Genomic DNA, 22,819 nt, shown 5'->3' with positions numbered 1-22,819 from the left:
TCTAACTTTCTATTCTGTTCCACTGGTCACTCTGTCTACACATATGCCAATACCACACTGTCTTAAGTATCAGACCTTTATATTAATAAGGTGCTCCTCCACCTTGTTTTTCTTTTTCAGTAGGTTCTCACTATTCTTGGCTCTTTGCCTTTCTATTATCATTTTAGAATAGGCTTACCAAATTCAATGACACGTTTATTGAGATTTTGGTTGGAAATGTATTGAATAGAGAGATTAACGTGATGAAAATGGAAACTTTGATGATATTGAGTCTTCCTATGCATGTACGTGGTATATTTATTTAAATTCAATTATTTAAATTTTGATTTATTTATTTAAATTTTCGTTAATCTCTAATATCTATGTCTTTCAATGTAGTCTTATAAAACTTTCTTTCTTTTCTAAATGTATTCCTAGGTGACACAGCTTTTATGCTATTATTAGTGATATTTTTAAAAACATTTTTATTGGTGGTGATGGCTGTAAAATAATGTGACTGTACTGAATGCCACTGAACTTAAAATAGTTCAAATGGTAAATTATATGCTATTTACATTTTGTTACAATCAAAAGATTGTTTTCTATCACTTCTGGCAAGTAATTTTGAAAGCAATTAATTTTTTAATATTAATCTTATGCTAAAATAACTATTTCTAAAATGTATCTGTAAGTATTTTGTTTTCTATGTAGACAATATATTATCTGCAATTATACAATTTTGTTTCCTCTTTTTTGATGCTTATGCTTACACTTGATCTTAACCAAAAGGCCAAGAAGTGATGATCCTTATGCTTATAATTTCTTTTTCTTATCTTACTATGTTGGTTCTGATCTCTAGTAAAACACTGGACAGAAGGAATATTAGTGGGCATCCTTACTTGTTCTTAATGTTAAAGAGAATGCTTTCAACGTTTCCTTATTTAGACTGATAGCTCTAGTAGGTTTTTGGCAGATACCCTTTTACAGGTTAAGGGAGTCTCCTCTTCCTAATGAGCTGAGAGTTATCATCATGAATGAGTGCAGAATTTTATCAAATTTTTTTCTGCATGTACCATGACGAAGAATATGGTTTTTTCTTTAATCTATTATATTAATATGGTGAAAGATATTTATAGGTTTACTAACGTTAAACCCCTCTTACATTCCTTGAATAAACTTGCTCATGGTGTACTATTTCTTTTAGATGTTGCTAGAGTTGATTGGCTTTTATTTTGATTCAAATTTTTGCATTTATGTTCATAAACAAAGCCAGTCTGTAATTTTCCTTTTTAATACTTTCCTTAACTGGTTCTATTATTAAGATAAAACTAGCCATACAGAATAACTTGAGGAAAAGTATCTCTTTCCACACTCCAGAAGAGTTTTTTAAAATATATTAAAATTATCTACCTCTTGGAAGATTAGAACTTACCCATAAATCTAGGCCTTATGTTTTCTTTAAGACTTTCAACTACTGTATCACTTATTTTAATGCTTATAGGACTATTCAGACTTTCTTCACCTTCCTGAGTCAATTTTACATAAGTTATAGTTTGTATGAGTTTGGTCCATTTTATGTAAGCTTTCAATTTTATTGGAATAAAGTTAACAAGATTATTTTTGTCATTTTGGGTGTATTTATATTTTCTATGTCTGCTTTTCTATTCCTTATATTATTTACCCATGTCTTCTTTATTATTTCTTTATCCTTTAGATTTATGATAGTTGTTTTCATAATGTCTAAAGCCAGACATTTAGCACATTAATTTCCAGCCTGTCTTCTTTTCAAATATGAGTTTTTATTTATTTATTTATTTACTTATTTATTTATTCTTAGAGATGGGATCTCGCTATGTTGCCCAGACTGGTCTCAAACTCCTGTGCTCTAGGAATCCTCCTGCCTCAGCCTCCCAGGGAGCTGGGACTACAGGTGCACACCAACTATAATTATTTAAGCCAATAAATTTCCCTTCAAATACTGATTTGCATTGCTCTCTACTTATTTGGACATACAACTTTTCATTATCATTCAGTTCTAATACTTAATAATTTACTTCCATTAGGATTTCTTCTTTGACTCTTAAATTTTGAAATACATGGGGGTTTCTTCTATATCTTTTTGTTACTGGCTTTCAACTTAATTGCAGTGCGGACAAAGAATGTGGCTGTGTGATACCAAGTCTCTGCAATTTGTTCTCTTGTTTATGATGTAGGATATGACAGATTTTTATAAATATATCATGTATGCTTGAGGTGTTTTGTCTAATTATTGGGTGCACAGTCCTATATGTTATAAATAAATAAACTTATCTCCTTGTTCAAATCCTCTTTATCCTTTCTGCATTTTAAAAATCTGTTTAGTGTATTAATAATTTATAAAAGTATGTGGAAATCACCCACTAAGACAGTGGATTTATACATTCTTCATGTGGTTGTTTCCATTTTTGTGTTACATATTTGGAGGCTATTTTATTATTTGCAGACACTTTTAGAATTGTTAAACTTTTGACTGAACTGAACTTTTTGTCATTATGTAGTTACTCCTCATCTGTAAGAAAGTTCTATATCTTCAAGCCTGTTTTAGCACACATTAATGCAACCATACCAGCTTTCTTCTGGTTGGTACTTATCTGGTGTTTCTTTCTTCAATTTTTTACTTTTAAACATTCTGTGTCCTTAAACTTAGGTGTGCCTCTGGTAAGCAGCATATAGTTGGATTTTTCTTTAGCTTTAAAAATCTGTCAAGTTTAACCTATTTATGTTTATTTGATTCTTGATCTATTTGGACTTGATTTACCAGGTTTTTTGTTTTGTTTTTAGTAGTTAGACACAGAGTCTTGCTCTCTTGCCTAGGCTGGAGTACAGTGGCGTGATCTTGGCTCACTGCAACCTCTGCCTCCTGGGTTCAAGTGATTCTCTTGCCTCGACCTCTTGAGTAGCTGGGACTACAGGCCGGAGCCACCACGCCTGGCTGATTTTTGTATTTTTAGTAGAGGTTGGGTTTTACCATGTTGGCCAGGCTGGTCTTGAACTCCTGACCTCAAGCGATCTTCCCATCTCGGCCTCTGAAAGTGCTGGGATTACAGGCGTAAGCTACTGTGCCCGGCCAATTTACTATGTTTTAAATTTCTATTTATCTTGCTTTTTCTATGCTTCTTGCTTGCATACACCTAAGTCTCTGCATGTTTTTTATCCGCAATTCATTTTTCTTCTCCCCATAAGATTAGAATTTATACTTTTATTCTTTTAGTGATGACCTTTGAAATTTGACACTGTATATTTAACTTTAAAAAGTCTATAGTAAAATAAAATCTTACTCTTATTCCAAAAGCATTCAATTACCACAGAAAAATTTAACTCCAATCAATTACAGGCTGTTGTAAATTACATTTTTTTGTCCGTAAATTGCCATCTACTACTGTTTAATCCATTCAGAAAATGTTCTCTGACTACAGTGGAAATAAGGTAAAAACCAATTATAAAAATAAAGAATCCCAACTACCTGAAAATTAAATAATATATTTATAAATAATCCAAGAGTCAAAAAAGAAATTGCAACAGATATCAGAAAATATTTATGAACTGACCAACTTCTTTTGCTCCCTATCCTTTTCTTGGAAAGGATCAAAAGGGAGGGTTTTGAAAAAGTTTTTCTGATAACACAGGCCACCGAAGACATTGATCTTACTGAATTTCTTACATGGGGAAAAACAGTTCAAACCAGAACATTACTGATCATTATTATTACTGATTTTAGAAAATTAAATCACAACAACAATGATTACCCAGAATTAGCAGAGATATATACATATGTGTATAGTCATATTTATGACTTATTAAAGCGGACCATTTAATATCTCTGACTCAAGCTGTCTATTAAAATATCCATTTCATTTGAAATCAGGTATTAAGAAATATAGACTGGCTATTTATAAAACATGTCTTAGCTGTAACTCACCTTAACATAGCTATTACTAGTGTTTAAATCTTGACTGATGTTAAGATACTCCCCACATTGATCCACAGATAATAATCCTATCAAAATCCCATCTGCCTTTTCTTGAGGAAATTGACAAGCTGATCCTAAAATTCATATGAAAATGCAAGGGATCCAGAACAGCCTAAACAATCTTGAAAAAGAAGAGTGAAGTTGGAACAATCATCCTTGGTGATTTCAAAACTTACTCTAATGCTGTAGCAATAAAGACAACGTGATATTGGCATAAAGTCAGCCTTATAGGTCAATGGAATAAAACTGAGGCCTTAAAAATAAACCTTTACATTTATAATTAATTGATTTTTGAGAAGAGTGCCAAGACAATCCCATGGGGAAACAATACTCTTTTCCACAAATGATGTTGATATAACTGAATATCCACATGCAGAAGAATGAAGTTAGACCCTTACATCATACCATACAGAAAAATTAACTCAAAATGGACAAAATACCTAAATGTAAGAGCCTAAACTATAAAACATAATTGGGGCTGGGCACAGTGGCTCACGCCTGCAATCTCAACACTTTGGGGAGGCCAAGGTGGGCGGATCACAAGGTCAAGAGATCGAGACCATCCTGGCCAACATGGTGAAACCCGCCTCTACTAAAAACTACAAAAATTAACTGAGCATGGTGGCATGTGCCTGTAGTTCCAGCTCCTCGGGAGGCTGAAGCAAGATAATTGCTTGAACCTGGAGGCGGAGGTCGCAGTGAGCCAATATCATGCCACTGCACTCCAGCCTGGCGGCAGAGCAACAATCCGTCTCAAAAAAAAAAAAAAAAAAAAAAAAAAAAAGGAGGAAATCTCTGTGACACTTGATTAGGCAATAGTATTCCAGATAAGATTTAAAAAATCACAAGTGACAATAGAAAAAAACAGATAAATTGGACATTATTAAAATCTAAAATTTTTTGTGCTTCCAGAAAGTAAAAAGGTAACCATCAAGTAGGGAAAAAATATTTCCAAATCCTATCTGACAAAGGGCTCTTATCCAGAGTATATAAAGAACACTTACATTCAACAATAAAAATGAAAGCATACCAATTCTGAAAGGGCAAAGAATTTAAAAGACATTCCTCCAAAGAAGATATATAAATACCCAATAAGCAAATGAAAAGATATTCAGCATCATTAGCCATTAGGTAAATGCAAATCATGACCACAAAAAAGAGATACTATTTCATACCCATTAGGATGTGAAAATCAAAAACAGAGACAACTCACAGTAATGGCAAGGACACAGAGAAACTGGAACCCTCAAACATTGCTGTTAGTAAAAGGGCAAAGTCACTTTGGAAAACAGTTCACAAGTTGCTCAAAAAGAGGAAATACAATAAGTTTTCATACGAACCAACAATTCCACTCTAGCTATACACTCAAGAGAAATAAAAACATATGTCCACACAAAAACTTACAAACAAATGTTCATAGCAGCATTATTCATAATGGCCAAAAGGTATAAACAAATCAAATGCCTGTCAACTGACTAATGGCTAAACAAATTGTGGTATATCCATACAATGGAATATTATTCAGCCATAAAGGGAATGAAGTTCATGCACAACGCAGATGAACCTGAAAAACATTATGCTAAGTGAAAGCAGCCATTCACAAAACACCACCTATTATGACTTTACTTATATAAAATGTCCAGAATAGAAAGCAGCCATTCACAAAAGACCACCTATTATATGATTTTAATATAAAAGTGTCCAGAATAGACAAATCTGTAAAAACAGAGAAGTAGATCAGTGGTTTCCAGGGGCTAGGGGGAGGAAGAAACAGACAGTGGCTGCTAACAGGTATGGGGTTTCTTTTGGAGATGATGAAAATGTTCTAAAATTAGATAGTGGTGTTGACTGAACAAGTCTGAATATATAAAAAAAAACCCACTGATTTGTACACTTTAAAAGGGTGAATTTGATGGAATGTAAATTATATCTCAATAAAGCTGTTATTTAAAAAAGAAGGACAAATTTGACAATATAGGTCTATTTCAGTTAAAATGATAAATCCTATTCTAAGAATTCTTTGGTTATTTATTCAAGTCATTCTTGTCTTAAAAACTAACTTGTCTGATGTTGGGAATAACTATTTGAAGCACAGAGAATGCATAGAGCACACTCATGGGTCTATGGTTAATAGGAAACCTCTTGACTAGGCTGTAGGCTCCTAGTGAACAGAAGCCTTGTCAGATTCATCTCTTTATCTCCAGTACCTAAAAGAAGTCCTGTTTCCTCTTGCGTCAATGAATGCATGCTACTGGATGCAATGCAAGCCTTCTTTAGTCACATCAGAACAATGCAGTGTGTGTCCCTTTCCATTTCAAAATTTAAAAAAAGGCAAAGGGAAGAGATGACATTCTTTCTTTATTGGGGCTGGGGAGGAGCTCACATTGTGGACCGTCTTTCGTTCTCTCACTCACCTGCCTTTGCTGAAGAGGGACGAGACAGTTTCTGGCTATAGATGTGTGCAGCACTTTGGAAGGAAGAAAAGGAGCCAATGGTGTGACTTCCTGATCGACAGCGAGGCAGGCCAGCAGGGCTTGGGATGTTCTGTGTCCCAGGATGTAGGGAGGGAGAAGCACTGGCAGAGACTGTGTTCAGTAAAATTGTTGGCTGGTGAGGCATGCTGGGGATAGCTGAAGGAATTTGAGATAAAGAAGAATGGTGGCCAGGCCCTGGAGAGAGGTCTGAGGTTGTAACAGATGACAAATGGGTGTTGGGAATTTTCTGCAGAGTAGCAGTAGGACCAGAGAAAGGAGCAGACGAAGAATTGGTATAAACTAATTTTGCCTCTTTTTCTGCTGAAGTGGTAAATCCTATTAAAAACAAAACAAGACATCATTTTAGAAAAAATAAACATACAATCTCTATAAAACAAATATTTTTAAAACATAAACATCACAATAATCTTGGCATGAAATAGAAGTCATGAAAAATACAGACTTTAATGAGTATTCATCATAAACTTAATGATTTTTGCCTACCAGAAACAACTTGGCAACAGAAATAGGAATTTACTTTTATTCCTTTCTAAAAGCTGGAGTTGGGACTACCACTATGAAACAGAGCAGGCATGTTTTACACATGTTAGGATATCAAGATGAAGTCTCCACTAGTAACAGCTAATTCCTCTCCCTCTTCTCTTCAAGCTTCTAGGAAAAAAGAATTTTTTCTAATTTCTCACTCAGAAACTAGAATTTCTAAACTCAGAATTTCTAAACTTAAGAAAATGAAAAAGTCTTTGGAAGGAAAACAGCTTATCAATAGATAAGAGAAAATTCTAAGGGAAAAGGAAAAACAAAGAAAAATATTTCTTTGAGGTAATGTTCCATGCTTTAGAAATATTTAATATCTGATGACTATTTTCTTCTTTTAGGGAATTATCAGAGAGCAGTAAATCTAGGTAGGTTTGAAATCACTCACGAGATAATTTATCAGAGTGAATTTCTGTTGTCTGTTGCTGTTTAGGCGGCTTCATTTTCGCTTCTTCCATTACAGTCTCAGGGTGATCTGAAATAAGAAATACTGAGCTTGGACTCTCCTAAAATCAATTGCAAGCCTGTTGTTCTATACATAATTTTATTTCCAAAAATATAACACAACTGCTAATCAATGCTGGGAAACATGGCACATCTCATCACATTTTTCCAAAGATGGAGACACCCACAGCCCTATGGAGTGGGCAACCAATTAAATGATTCCCAGCTATTCCAAATCCCAGCTACAGTTAACTGAACCAGGGAAAGGTACCTAAACCCAGGGCAGCCATCCACAGACAGCCAACAAGCTAGGGCTTATCTGGAAAAATAATAATAATAATAAGGGTGGTCAGATGCTTATGCCAGGAATTCAGACGGAGGGTTCTAAGAGATCACGTTGGTTGGTGGTAGCCCCTGGAGCCAAGAAGTTATAATACGTATGGAGCAGTGAAGCTACCCTGAGACAGCAAGAGCGGTCCCACTGTTTCTTGGCGTAATACCTGGATACTACGATGGCTCTGTCTCTTAAACTCTTCAGTTTTACTGGAGATAGGCTGATCAGTATATTCAATAATAGTATCACTCTAATCAATTTTGACATTAGTAACTAATTTTTTCTCCACTACAGAATTTTGAAACAGAATAGCCAAAGCTAATTACATATAAAAATATTCCAAAATCTTTGTCAAGGGCTAGAATCATACAAAAACTTAAGAAAGGCCATTTTATACATCATCTTTCAGAGTGAAAGAATAAAGACATATGAATTTTCTCCCCTCCGTCGCCAATAGCAGTGGTAACACTGTCACACACTCGTTTGTTCATGTTTGAAATGAGTCCAGATATATACTATCAAATGTCATAATGTTGTTTCCTTGACTGAAGCCTTCCTACTACCCTTAATAGGTTTCCTAGTTATCCTTAATAGGTTTACACAGGTATGGATCTTATGTAAAGGTAATCCCTTAAAACACAAACCCTAGAAATTTGAATGACCTATCAGTACAAAAGATATTGCCACTACATGCTGTTAGGGCTTCCACATTACTGCCAGGGGAGAAGTTACTAGATGAATGTCCATCTAGGCCCCTACCTCCCCAAATTAGCACACTTTTCTCTATTCCAACCTTATTACAAGAATTCCTTTGTCTCCCTTAGCCAAAACTCTTACAGGAGCTTTTCAGAGCTTCTCCCAGCTTTCTTCTTCTATTCACTCACCCAACTTTATCTACCAGACAATAAACTTTATAAAGTTAAAGACTGTGACAGTCCTGGTCATTGTATCTCTAGCAACCATGAAAGTGCCTAACACATAACAGGTGTTAAGTAAAAAAAAGAAGTATAGAAGGAATGAATGAACAGGTGAATGACGTTAGAAAAACTCAAAGAAAAGGGCTGGATTCAGGACTTCCAGTAATACAATAATTCAATTATACAGTCAGTTAAACAAGCTCATGTGGATTGGCCTAGGAACCAAATCAGTTTTTAAAACATCAACACTGTTTCTTTAGGAAAATTCAGTCTACATTTTAAATGACCAATCTTCCTGGCTATTTCCACATTAGGTTATCATAACCTTAAGAGCAGGGAAGAAGTCTCCATCTTGGAATCTAGTACTTAGCACACTGACAAAATCAGTAGGTTGATTACCTAAGCCTTAGGCTTCCATCTAGGTTTTAAGTTAACTTTACATTTAAAGCACAGAGCTTTGTTTATAACAGAATGTCACTGCTATTTTTTTTTTTTTTTTTTTATCATGGTGACGTGAGCTAGACAGCCACATCCATACTCAATTCCAAAATCCCCGACCATGGAATTCCCCAGCAGTAAGAAGTTTTAGAAACATGTAGGGGCATTCTGGATTATAACAATAGCTGAGGAAAGCTAATGGCATGTCAGGCTTGGAACCAAGTATAATAGATATCCCACCAGGTATGGAACAGCCCGACACAACAAAGAATTCTCCTGTCCAAAATGCCAATGATGTTAAGTTAGAGAAAGTAATAAACTTGACAAGAGTCAGAAATAATCATTAAGAGAGATAGAAGAGTATATTAAGAGCACAAACTTTGAGTCAGGCAGACTATGGATCAAATTCCTTGTCCCTGCACGAAAAAGAATAGCCTTGGGCAAGTTACTGAGTCTCTTTTAGCTTATTTTCTCATCCGTAAAGAGGTTTTGTAGTAGCGCCCATTCTACGTGGTTTTGGGAAGTAAAAAATAAGACCATGTCCAGCAGATAGAAAGATAAGTGTTCACTAAATACCAGCTATTATTAGCTTTTCTTAAAAAGCTCTCTGTAGTTAATTGCCATGAAAAAAAAAATCAGACCATGCCCCTCTTCTGCTTTTAGGACAAAAAGTACTGTCCCCCATTCTCCACCCCCTCCCCATGCTGCAAAGTCTCATTACCTTGGAGACTATTAGTGCTTAGCCAACACATTATTCCTCATTCTCCTTTGCATTTCTCATTTCCTCACTTGTTCTTATTTTTCATTAACTAACCAGCATACTTACCACCTTTTGCCCCACTATCAGAATAACTGTTGTTGTTCTTAGAACTTTTAGAGTGAGTCCCCAGGAAGACACTAGCAGACTTGTTCTTTTGGGTATAAAAAGTCAACACCTCCTCCAGTTCAGCCTCACTGAAATGAGAAGAAAAAGTATGGTCAGACAGGAAGCTATTCTGGAAAATCTTTCCACCAGATTTTATTATGAAAACAGAGCAAGCTGGAAAAGGGAAAAATGAAAAGCACAAGCTGAAAATTCCCTATTAATAGGTGGTTAAAATAAAATATAAATGAAAGCAATCTAAAAAATTTAAAGCATAAGGTTTTATTCATTCCACAGTGAATTTTCTAGATCTACACTGTCTAATATGGTAGCCACTAGTCAGTCATATATGACTATTTAAATTCAAATTAAATTAAATTAAAGATTCTTTTCCGTAAACTAGCCACACTTCAAGTGTTCAGTAGTCACCCACAAAAAGTTCCATTGGACAGCCACGTTTGAGAACAGGCAGCAACCAACTACACACTGTAGGCTAAACCTGAACAGCGACTTGTTTTTATGGCCCCCAGCCAAAAATTTTAAAAAATACATTTAAAGAATATGCAAAACAACAACTACAACAAGAACCACCACCACCACCACCACCACCACCACCCATATGCAGCCCACGGAGTCTGAAATGTTTATTATCTGGCCCTTCACAGTTTGTTCAATTCACTTCTAGATAACTGAAGTATCTTCACTTAAAGAGCCACTTGTCATTTTCATTGCCTAAGTCAAAAATAAGGAAATCCACCAATAACCATAGAATTCCCTAACCATCTATATAATGCACGAGGCTAAGGTAGATCATCTCTAAATCACTTCAAATTACTGAAATTATATGCTCTTTATGAATAGCCACAAAATAGAAAGTATAAGAAAACAGATGAGGGGCCAGTGGATTCTTCTAGTGAACATATCACACACATGGACTTTAACATCTGTAGCAGCTTCTCAATGGCCTTTTTTTCTTTTCTTTTCTTTTCCTTGAAGCTTGGCTATGTTCTAGAAAAGTGGCTATTAAGTGAAGTATGCCTGCATTATCACAGAGAACCTATATCCCATCTTCAGAAAACACACTCTAACCAGAACCTAGAAACCAGCTTTATGAATCTCAGCGTAAACCCCAAAGTCTCCAAAGTAGCCAAATGCCACAAGAAAAGTTTCTCAAGTAACTATCAAAGATCTACAGCTGAGGTTGCAAACCTCTGCCTGTCAGTGTGTTTTATTTGGCCCTTCACAGAATACTGAAAGGCAAAGGTTATGGCTGGTCAAAATACAAGCTGCTTTATATCTGTCTCATCCTTTGCCCACTTCATAATTTATGTTTTCCTGTCTGACTCCGGCAGGTATTTGAATTTACCAGCCCTGAAAAGCATCCATGTACTCAAACCAAACTTAATAAAAGAAGAACTTTACCACATTATTTCCCAAAAATCAGCACCTAATCCACAATCAGAAGTAATTATGTTCCAATGCATTTTATCTCCAAATCTATAGAATTAGTTAACAGTATATATAATTCATTTTTAGTATCCAGTTAGACTTGCTTGGGAAATAGTGTTCTTTTAAAGTCTGGGTTTTCTTAAATATATATTTTAGGGATTTTGAAGATCCTTAGGATAAACCTGAAAATTATCTTTTTTTTTTTAATCCTTTTCTGTTTTCATAATGTTGATGAGAGAAACTGTTTCTATACCTGTTTTATCAATCATATTACTTAAGACTCAAAAATATCAACAAGTAACATCATACAATTATGGACTCCTACAAAATGATATATTTGTTTGCTGTAAAGCGTATGATAGTGAGGTCTGAAAAAGGTATTAAACAAAGATCATATTATGCTGGTGATTGATAAGCCCCTACCTGTACCTCATTTAACTTCACAAATCAACATAGGGTAGATTTTCTACTGATTTTCTCCCTATTTGTGACTTTGACAGTTGAAGCCTAAGTAATGGGGTTTATGGTTTTTTTATCCTATTTTATTTTAATGGTTTTGCACATCTCTCTATTTAGAAAAATATCCTCCAGTGTAAGTTTTACAAGATTTAAAATTAAGTGCCTTTGTTATCTCTTCCTTTGTAAGCCAACATAAATGGACAAAATGGACTGGTTGACTTTTATCAAGATAGAGAGATGAATACTGAGATTTTCCATTTCTAAAGGCTAACCCTAAGCATGAAGAACTTGTTCTATTTTATATAAATTAGAACTATTTTATATAAATTATTATAATTGTAACCCTCACAGAGTGGAGAAAGTGCAAATTCCTCAACCTATTCAATGTAGGCAAAATTTGGTCATTTCCACTCCATGAGTAGGTCAGGGATAAATTCAGACCCAGTAAATATGAGATGCCTCTAACTTCAACTTTCCAAAGGGCTCTCTTGTGACTTCAAGAGATGTGTACTGTGAAGGCTGTCTAGAACTACAGCCCTGCTACCCAGCAGTAATGTTTTGATAACTGAAGCCATGAAAACAGCAACATAATTGGCTAAGATATGGAGAGGCCAAGTCTATAAAATTTTTTCTCCTTCTGAGAATGATTTCTTTTTTCTTCATTTAGAGACAGGGTCTCACTATGTTGCCCAAGCTGGCCTTGAATTCCCGGGCTCAAGCAATCCTCCTGCCTCAGGCTCCCAAGTAACTAGGACTAAAGCGGTGTGCCACTGTATCCAGCTTTAAGAGTGATTTCATTCACATCCATGTGTCAGAAAAAAAGGAATGCTGGTATTCAATCAGCATTATGGAAGATGGAATAAGACAGCTTTAATTAATCAAGAATGTCTTCTACCTTGCTTGTCTGATGAACTCCTGAAAGTTTTCCATATTCACTCCATCCTCCTCTTCTTCTTCAACTTTCTTCTTTGATTTCTTTTCAGCCATTTGTTCTGTTTCCTACCCAGTGCCCAAACCCCACAGAAAAACAACAAGATAAAACTGACTCCTAATAAATATGCACTTCATCATGTACTTTCAATAGCCTTGAGTTAATCTGTCCTTATAATAAAGACATTTAATTCTTGTATGTACTTTTGCTACCTATAAATGTGATATATTACTTTTGGCCACGATTTTGTAAAACACTGTGAAATTCCCAAGTAAAAGTTGCAGAATGAATATAAATTTTAATCATGTTTTTACTTTCTACTTACACAGCACATTGACTAAAGAGCTTTTTATAGTAGCTTAGTAATATCTACGATCACCCTTGCAGCTTTAACAATATGACAACAGACACAGTATTTTGTTCCAATTAGGGAAGACAGATCTTGGAAGGTACTCTTATACCAGCTTCCATATTGAATAAATTCTTCACTTATATAAGACATAACAAAATTCTCAACAGATCTGGAGTAAATTGTGTCTATGAGTTTGGTGTACTGATATTCTACTAACAATTTCATGCAACTTTAGAAAAGCCATTTAAATTTATGTCAGCTTTTCCTTCTGCAAACTGACCAAACCTCCCAAACCCAAACACCCAAAATGATATTTTTAATGCATTCTGAGATCCCGGGATATAGAATGCTTTGTAAAATATTCTAATTAAATAGTGTATCTCTTGGGCTTGACTGTAAAATTCTGTAACTGTATAAAATGTTTTAAAGATGAAAGTATAACTTGCTAAAGAAAGAATATGTCATCGTATTCAATCCACAGCTCAAATTTGTTCTCAAATGGTCAATTTGCCACTTTCTACAGGCACTAACAACCGTGCAGACTCACACGGCCTAGGATTCATCTCACTGCTCAAATGGAATCTGCCTTTTGGTAAGAATTAAGAATTATCTATGGCCACTGGGCCTTGGGAAGTAATTAATAGTTTTTCAGACCAGCTGGGTTAAGGTGTGGGGTCCTGCTTCCCCTAACAGTAATACACAAGGGATGGTGATGCCAGAGAACAGAAGAAGGTCTCCATCCAGCTGCACAGAGGCTTCTATCCAGTCTGTTTCTGACAGTGTATGGCAATCCAAAGCACAAGACTAACAGACAAAAGACTTACCTTGTTGTATACAATGATAAAGTCACCCAGCTGGTGGGCCAGGATTCTTCTGCGTTCCAGAAGTGCCAATCGTCGGCTGGGTAATACCATCCTCAGTGACTGCTGAAGGTTATTTGATGCTCGCTTGAGGAAACGAACGACCAGCTCCTATAAATTAAAGAGTCATGGGAGAAAAAAAAAGGAGGGATGGTGCTAAGCAACAGAAGACAAGCTACAAGGGGATTATATAACAGAGATGTAAGAAGATGTATATTACACATTTCAACAAACAAGACCCAGAACAAACAGGTTAGATATAAAAAGGGTACAGAAAGACAAAACAAAACCGAAAGACACTTATTCCCTTCCCTAAATAAGCTGGCAATCAGAAAATTTAAATCAAGTATGTATGTAAATAACTATGTAATACAGTAGGAGTTGTAAAAGTACCATAGTACATACACAAATAGTACTATTTAGGGAAGGGTAGCATTCAAAGACAGGTAGTAGAAACTAAAACTGTGGAAGCAGATGAAAGTATCAAAGGTAAGAAGACAGAGAATACAGAAATATTCATATTTAGAGATAGAAAAGATGAGGAAGAATCAGGAAAAAAAAACCAGGTTAGAAACATCAGAAACATAGAAAACCAGGAGAAAATAGGCTGGGCATGGTGGCTCACACCTGTAATCCTAGCACTTTGGGAAGCTGAGGTGGGCAGATCACTTGAGGTCAGGAGTTCGAGGTCAGCCTGGCCAACATGGTAAAATCCCATTTCTACGAAAAATACAAAAATTAGCCGGATGTGGTGGCACACACCTGTAATCTCTGCTACTCAGGAGGCTGAGGTATGAGAATCAGTTGAACCCAGGAGGTGGAGGTTGCACTGAGCCAAGATCACGCCACTGCACTCCAGCCTGGGCAACAAAGCAAGATTCCATTTCAAAAAAGAAAAAAAGAAAATTAAGAGAAAATAGTGTCATGGAGGCCAACTGAAGAAAGGGTTCCATGTCAAATGCTTCCAAGAGGCTGGAGCTGGAAAGGCCCACCACAAAGACAAGGCCTTGGATCTGACCACTGAGGGATAATTTCAAGAAAAGAGTTTTAATAAAGAGAGTACAAGAAGACATTAAGAAAATGCAAGGGTAATGAAAAATATACGTGAAGAGTAGAAACTAATGACTTTAAAAGCGTCGTGATTAAGGCAAAGAAAGAACTATCACAGTAGTTTGAAAGGTCATAGCTTTTTTTCTTCCTGAAGGATAAAGGAGCTTTTAGAATTGGGGGTTGTCAAGGAGGGCACAGTGGAAAGTTACTAGGGAAAGAAAGAATACATCTCACTGAAGATGGAGGCAAAGGATTTTGAAATCTGAACAGATACCAATCAGATTACTGATAAAATCATAAATGCTTCAAAGAGAGATTTTATAAGGCCAAAAGCCTTAAAGATGTTGTTGTCCAAAAACCACAATAAAACTGCCTTCAGATGATAGATCTGGGGACGTTCTGTTGAGGTGCCTTCTGTGAGTTATGAGATAAGGAATCTCTAACCTAAGTTGGAGCAGAGAGGCCAACTCTACATCTACCTTCCTCAAAAGCAAGACTAGGGTTTGCATGCTCTGTCTCTCCCCCCCTTTCTTTATATACATACATACATACACACACACACACACACACACACACACACACACACACACATATATATCTTCTTTTTTTTTTTTTGAGATGGAATCTTGTTCTGTCACCCAGGCTGAAGTACAGTGGTGTGATCTTAGCTCACTGCAACCTCCGCCTCCCAGGTTCAAGTGATTCCCCTGTCTCAGCCTCCCGAGTAGCTGGGACTACAGGTGCGCACTACCACACCCAGCTAATTTTTTTGTGTTTTAGTAGAGACGGAGTTTCACCATGTTGGCCAGGCTGGTTTCGAACTCCTGACCTCAACTGATCCACCTGCCTCAGCCTCCCAAAGTGCTGGGATTACAGGCACGAGCTACCACACCCAGCCTAGATATATTTTCAAGAAAGAATTCACAGAACTGGTATTAAGTTTTGCAGTGATGATCCCCAATATTCTTGTAGAAAGCCCCAAAGAAATACTGTGTGAATTCCAAGCCAGCATCTGCGTGGTTATTCTTTTTTAAACTATATTTTTTCTTCTTGAATTTGATTCTGGTTCATTGTCCTTTGGTGCCAATTCACTCCAGCGTAAATGAAACAGCCCCATAACCAGAGGGTTGAATTTCATAGTCCTACTCAGCTGTCTTTACTATAGGGTGGTTTAAGCTGTTATATTAAAACATTATTTTTTTCACAGTGGAGCAGACAAACTGACTCTCAAAAAGACAGTTTCAATTTTCCACTTGGAAAGAGCAGAGCTAACATTTTCCACTGATGGCTGAAGGATTATTCACAACACACAAGGTTTTATCTCTGGGTTCCATTGGCTACTTTAAATTCATAAGTTGTTTTCTGCGATAACCAACATGTTTTTACAATAAGCCTGGCATAAAGACTTGCCTTTTGTATGCAGAGGACTAAAAATTACAGTAAGGTCCCCACTGAGCGGAACAAAGAATGCAGCTGTCTCAGACTCAAAGGCCCCTCTCCTTTTGGTGACAAATCCCTGTTATTAAAAAGAATATGAGGCTGGGTGCAGTGGCTCATGCCTGTAATCCCAGCACTTTGGGAGGCCAAGGCGGGTAGATCACCTAAGGTCAGGAGTTCGAGACCAGCCTGACCAACATGGAGAAACCCCATCACTACTAAAAATACAAAATTAGCCAGGCTTGGCGGTGCATGCCTGTAATCCCAGCTACTTGGGAGGCTGAGGCAGGAAAATAGCTTGAATCCGGGAGGCTGAGGCAAGAGAATAGCTTGATCCCAGGAGGCAGAGGTTGCAGTGAGCTGAGATCGTACCACTGCACTCCAGCCTGGGCAACAGAGCGAGACTCCGTCTGAAAAAAAAAAAACAAACTGAAGGGCTGTGGCTTCTTCTATAAGCTCTGACCTTACCAAACAGCTTAAAGCTCCCCATCATACTGATTCACACACACAAAACCGTCCTAGAATACTGAATCCCAGGAATGCTCAAATGACTGATATACAGTAAAAATGATTATGCAAGTTTGATTCTAGCAATCTAAGAATCTTATGAGGTTACAACTAGTAAAGTAAAAAATACCAACTTGGAGGATGGTGCATTCTGACAGGGCCTATGATAAGGTGGTGACTTTCAAAGAGCTAATTTGACTCCTCAGGACAGAAAATAAATGCTTTACGATGCATGAAACCAATGGAGGAGCAAGTAATGTACATCTGTGTTTAAGTTCCAGTTTCATCACGTACAACCTGTGGAATTTTGGCTTCTCGAGGTCTTTGTTTGCTCTTCTGTAAAATAGGGATAATAATGCCTACCTCAGAGTTAATAATATGTGAGGTTGCTTGAGAAAAGACTGTAAATTGTTATTCTTTTAAAGGGCTTTGCACAAGGCTTCACATCCAACAAGAAATCAATTTCAATTTCAAAATGAAATACATTGATGCCTTCACTACGTGGTGTAATGAACATAGCTCCAGGTCAAAGATTTGCTTCATGTTGAAGTATTCAGAAATCTAAAAACTTTCTTATGTAGTAATTCTTTCACCAGAAAAATGCATTGCACTTTACCTTAATAGAAAAAACAAAACAAAACAAAACAAAAAACAGAAAGAAGAAAGAAAAAGGGAAAGTAAAAAAGTTCCAATAAGAAGAGCCTCACCATCTGTTCATCCTCTTTGGCAGCCCAACTGGCACTGAACGTCTGACCTCCACTGTCTTTCATCAGGCGAATTTGAACATGCTGGAGATAGGCAGAGAATGCTATTCGGGCCTGCACTTTGCTATAGAAATCCAAAACAACATACCGTTATGCAATGGAAGTGTAAACCTACAAAATGTGTACTTGCTTCTCTCAAAGTGACCTTTGAGGATCCTTCTATTATGATGGCTAAGAAATACAAAACCCATCTTACAGCCTGTGAATAATGATTCCTTCTAAGTAGTACGTGAGGGTTTTTTTTTAAATTTCCTATTAAAAGAATCAGAGATGGAGAATCCTATTTATTTTCTCATTATTAGCATGAGGGAAAAAAACAAGAACAGAAAATTAAATTTCCTACTCAAACCTTCTCTTTGGATTTTTTTTTTTTTTTTTTTTTTTTGAGACAGGGTCTCATTCTGTCACCCAGGCTGCAATGTAGTGGTGGAATCTCGGCTCATTGCAACCTCTATCCTGCTGCATTCATGCGATTCTTCTGCCTCAGCCACCTGAGGAGCTGGAATTACAGATGCACACCACCACACCCAGCTCATTTTTGTATTTTTAGTAGAGACGGGGTTTTACCATGTTGGCCAAACTGGTCTCGAACTCCTGGCCTCAAGTGATCCACCTGCCTTGGCCTCCCAAAGTGCTGGGATTACATACAGGCCTGAGTCACTGTGCCTGACCCTCTCTGAACTTTTTAACAACTTTCTTGGGGGAACAGACAGGAGTACTGAATCTTCACAAAAACCACTGTATTAATGAGAAATTTTTTTACATTTGGAGGTCCTTAAGAACATATCAGTTAGTGCAAAAGTGTGGATTTTGCAATGGCAATTAATATTTCCAGTATATAAAAGTGTCCAAAGCAGGAAATAGATAAATCCTATAAAGGAACTCTTAAGGCCAAATTTAAGGCCACACTGTTCTCAACTACAAGATTCGAATGGCTGGAGTTCAGAACAAATGAGGGAGGTCCAACAGAGTTTGGTATAGATAAACTGATAGGCCAGGCAGGATAAGCCCAGATATTCAGTGGGCAAAAGAAACCCTCAAGTCTTGTGAAAAGTACCTCAGCAATATTATTAAATAACCCAGCTATTTTCTGCCTGGTAGTCTAGGCTGGAAACAAGGAAATCTGATCAAGCTACAGTCTGGAAGACAGAAGTGCCAGAGAGACACTGACGATTTTCACCTCAGCTGCTATTCATGGCAGATCTGTTTTCTTTCAGTCAAGATTTTGGTTACTTCAGTTGATTGGCCTTCTGACACTGTAGCCAAAATAATATCACTGAAGATTAGGGCCCAATACAAACTTTGTTTACAATCCTCGCCCATGCAGTATCACTGAATGCTTTCTACTGACTGTTTTCACAAGATTAGGAGGTAGGATTTGGATAGAGTAAGCTGGAAATCATAAGAGGGCTCCAGTCTAGCTTCCACGTGTGTGTTGGAGAATTGGAGGGCAAGGGAGTCAGGCTGGGGAGTAGATTTGCTTTTGAGAGCTTAATACATAAGAGCTTCAGAATATGAACTATGAATAAGGCTAGATCTTTGTTACTAGCAGGGATGGTTTTTACGGGAGCATAATATGAAATAATACATTTACATTTACATTTATATTTCCTTTTTTTTTTTTTAAGACAGAGTTTTGCTCTTGTCACCCAGGCTGGAGTGCAGTGGCGTGATCTCGGTTCACTGCAACCTCTGCCTCCCAGGTTCAAGCGATTCTCCTGCCTCAGCCTCCCAAGTAGCTGAGATTACAGGTGCTCACTACCATGCCCAGCTAATTTTTGTATTTTAGTAGAGATGGAGTTTCACTACGTTGATCAGGTTGGTCTCAAACCCAGGCGATCCACCCACCTCAGCCTCCCAAAGTACTGGGATTACAGGCATGAGCCACCATGCCTGGCCATAAATGTAGATTTTCAACTGTTTCTCAAAGACAATAATTATACTCTTGTTTACCCAGAGAATATATACCACTTTGTCCTGAACCAATCCTATAAGCTTTGTTTCCACAACAAATTATTCTCAAGTCAAAATAAATTTAAAAGATCCTCAGTTTGGGCCAATAAATTCACCTACAATATAATGAGCAAGAAATAGCATGTTTCAGACACCTTCGAATGTAGCAGAATATCCAATTCCACTGATTGATCCCTTTATACGAAAACTTGAAGATCTTTTAAATAAGGGGATTACTGCTCATAAGTTGAGACTTCAATCATTGTTTTGTTGTGAATCACTGTTGCAAAGCAAATGAACAAGTATTGAGGTTTCCATTTCTACAAACTTCACGAATGTTAATTCTGAGACTGTCTCTAAGGTATTGGACACATTGTTCAGCTAGTCACTTGCAACAAACCCCCCAAAAAGATGAAAGAATGAAAACCAGAATGATTTACACCAAAGAAATCAATTTTAAAAAACAAAAGGTTACGCATATGCCCAGTATATAAGATATGCAACAATGAGGCAATGCTTAGAGTTCTGAACCCTGGCTGTGGACCTTCCCCAAACCCCTAAGCAGCCTCTGAGACACTTCACTGAACAATGAGCAGCTTTAGGGAACACAGTTTGAAAACCACTGATTGACACTAACACACCCTGCAATTTTAACAGTTTACTCATTCAAAGTGAGAGCCACAAGATTCGTGAAGAAATCATTTATTTCTACAACAACTAAGCAGAATGTTATTGCTGGAAACGACCTTAGAATACAGTCCAGTGGTTATCAAATGCTCTATTTTCAATTCAGTGAAATCTTTTTTCCTTCTAGGAAGAAGTTTGAAAAAACACTTGTCTAACTCCATACCTTGGATTGACAGAAAAGGAAACTGAGGCCTAGAGAAGCTCTTTGACTTGCCTATGACCACACAGCAAGTTGGTAGCACTAAAATAGACAGAGCCCAGGTCTTCTGACTGAGTTTAGTGTATTCTCCACTGACAGAACTATTCTTATTCTCCATGACACCGTTCCAAATCTTAACTCTATCCCATGGTACTCCAATCCAGACTTTCAGTATAAGAATTGGCCTCTAATTTAGAAATAAAGACTATCATGCATAAATGCCTAAAATTTCTCGCTCTTAAACTTCCATCAACTTCATTCATCCCATAGCACTTTCTTTCTGACTTATAGGAAGAGATATTCCCTCCTCTGGCCTCTTCCCACCTTCCTTTAGGACTCTTCTCTACCAATATATCCATTTCTGCATTTCTAATCCTCTTATCCTCAAATCCTTCCTCTTAGTCTATAAACAAGCTCCAGAACCTCTTCTCAAAAGAAAAAAAAAAAAAATCCATTTTTTTAAGCTGGGCGTCTCCCTGATGCATTCTTACCTTCCTTTCACTGCCAAACCCTTAGAAAGTTACTTCACACTTGCTTTCTTATTTTCTCTGCTCACAACTGCTCTTCCACCTACTCAGCTGCCCCTAGGTCACAAATCCAGAAGTCTCTTTTCACTATTCATCTAACTTGGGCTGTTTGAGGCTCTACAGACCTGAAACGCTCATTCTGCAGCTTTTACCATACTACTCCTTTCTGATGTTATGTCTATTGCTCTAACTGCTACTTCTTGATCTTTTTACTGACTTACCCATTGAACAGTGGTATTCCCCAGGGCTCAATTCTCTCTTTTTTATCCTTGCTGAACCAAATAACTTTGTGAACAATCTTACCCATTCTGAAGACTTTACCTATCAACTATACAATCCTGTTCAACCTTGACCAACAAAGCTGTATTTTCGCCTGTCTATTGGACATCAGCCCAGAACACTTCCTTACTACGTCTTAAATCAAACTCATTGTTTTTATCATGAAACCAACTCCTGTTCCTTATATTGACTGAAGGCACCACCAAGTTTCCAAATGTGAAAAACTTAGTCTCATCAATTTTACTTTGCAAATTTTACTAAGTCCATCCCATTCTCTCCATTCCTAAAGCCATTACTCTGATCAAGGCCTTCATCTTCCTGGCTCTGGACAATTCTAACAGTCCCTTACTCACCGCCCCCCCGCCCCCCCGCCTTTAGTTTCACTATCCCACAATGCAAGCACGATTTACTTTCTAAAACAAGATCTCATCATATCATTTATCTGCTTAAAAGTCATCTAGAAAATAAAGCTCAGGCTCCTCTTACAGCCCTTCACAATCTAACAACATCCAATTTTTTAGTGTCTCATTTCTTACCATGCTCTTCTCCCCATGTAATTCTTCTAGTCTGTATTTTGTAAACACACCAAGCTCATTATGATGTCTGGGCCTTTGTACTTGCTATTCTGCTGGGAATGTTCTGCCTCCTAATATTCACAGGACTGACTCCTCATCATTCAGGACTTACCTCAAAGGTTACCTCTTCATGCCAGATCACTGCAATTAAGTAACTCTGCCCAATTACATTCTAACATTACACCATCTTATTGTCCTGACAGCATTTCTCATGACCTGAAATGACCTTGTTTCTTTGGTGACTGTCAGTCTTCCCCACTAGACTGTAAGCTCCAGGCCTATCTTGGTCCCCATAGTAATGTGAAATGGCCTAGCACAATTCTTGGCATAGGGCAGGTGCTCAATAAAAACTCACCGAGGGACTTAATTAATGACTGTATTATCACACCTCTAAGTCTTCTTTTTTTTTTTTTTTTTAAGATGGAGTTTCACTCTTGTTGCCCAGGCTGGAGGGCAATGGCACAATCTTGGCTCACTGCAAACTCCACTTCCCAGGTTCAAGCAATTCTCCTGCCTCATCTTCCCTAGTAGCTAGGACTACAGGCATGTGCCACCATGCCCGGCTAATTTTGTATTTTTAGTAGAGACAGGGGTTTCTCCATATTGGTCAGACTGGTCTTGAACTCCAGATCTTAGGTGATCCAACCGCCTCGGCCTCACAAAGTGCTGGGATTACAGGTGTGAGACACCGCGCCTGGCCACCTCTACGTGTTTATTGCCTCTACCTAGCACCCCCACACTTAACCATCACTTCCCAAAGCTCCTGAAACCCTACTCA

At 37.3% G+C, this 22,819-nt stretch overlaps 1 protein-coding gene across 14 annotated transcripts in view; it reads right to left on the bottom strand.

The window, feature by feature from the left end:
• The window catches only part of TTLL5 (tubulin tyrosine ligase like 5), a 293,345-nt gene that overhangs the window by 165,856 nt on the left and 104,670 nt on the right, over positions 1 to 22,819 (bottom strand). For all 14 annotated transcript variants that reach the window (XM_007987329.3, XM_037984298.2, XM_037984299.2 and 11 more), the window contains 6 exons: positions 17,765 to 17,885; positions 14,028 to 14,174; positions 12,816 to 12,919; positions 9,977 to 10,104; positions 7,406 to 7,492; positions 6,403 to 6,798 (listed from right to left, as the gene is read on the bottom strand). In XM_007987329.3, coding sequence (XP_007985520.2) covers positions 6,403 to 6,798; positions 7,406 to 7,492; positions 9,977 to 10,104; positions 12,816 to 12,919; positions 14,028 to 14,174; positions 17,765 to 17,885 — 983 coding nt within the window. The remainder of the gene's footprint in view (positions 1 to 6,402; positions 6,799 to 7,405; positions 7,493 to 9,976; positions 10,105 to 12,815; positions 12,920 to 14,027; positions 14,175 to 17,764; positions 17,886 to 22,819) is intronic.

This window comes from Chlorocebus sabaeus, chromosome 24 (assembly GCF_047675955.1).
Source record: "Chlorocebus sabaeus isolate Y175 chromosome 24, mChlSab1.0.hap1, whole genome shotgun sequence".
In the NCBI taxonomy this organism is placed as follows: Eukaryota; Metazoa; Chordata; class Mammalia; order Primates; family Cercopithecidae; genus Chlorocebus; species Chlorocebus sabaeus.
Note: the sequence above shows the minus strand (reverse complement) of the source record. Positions and strands in the feature narration are given on the sequence as shown.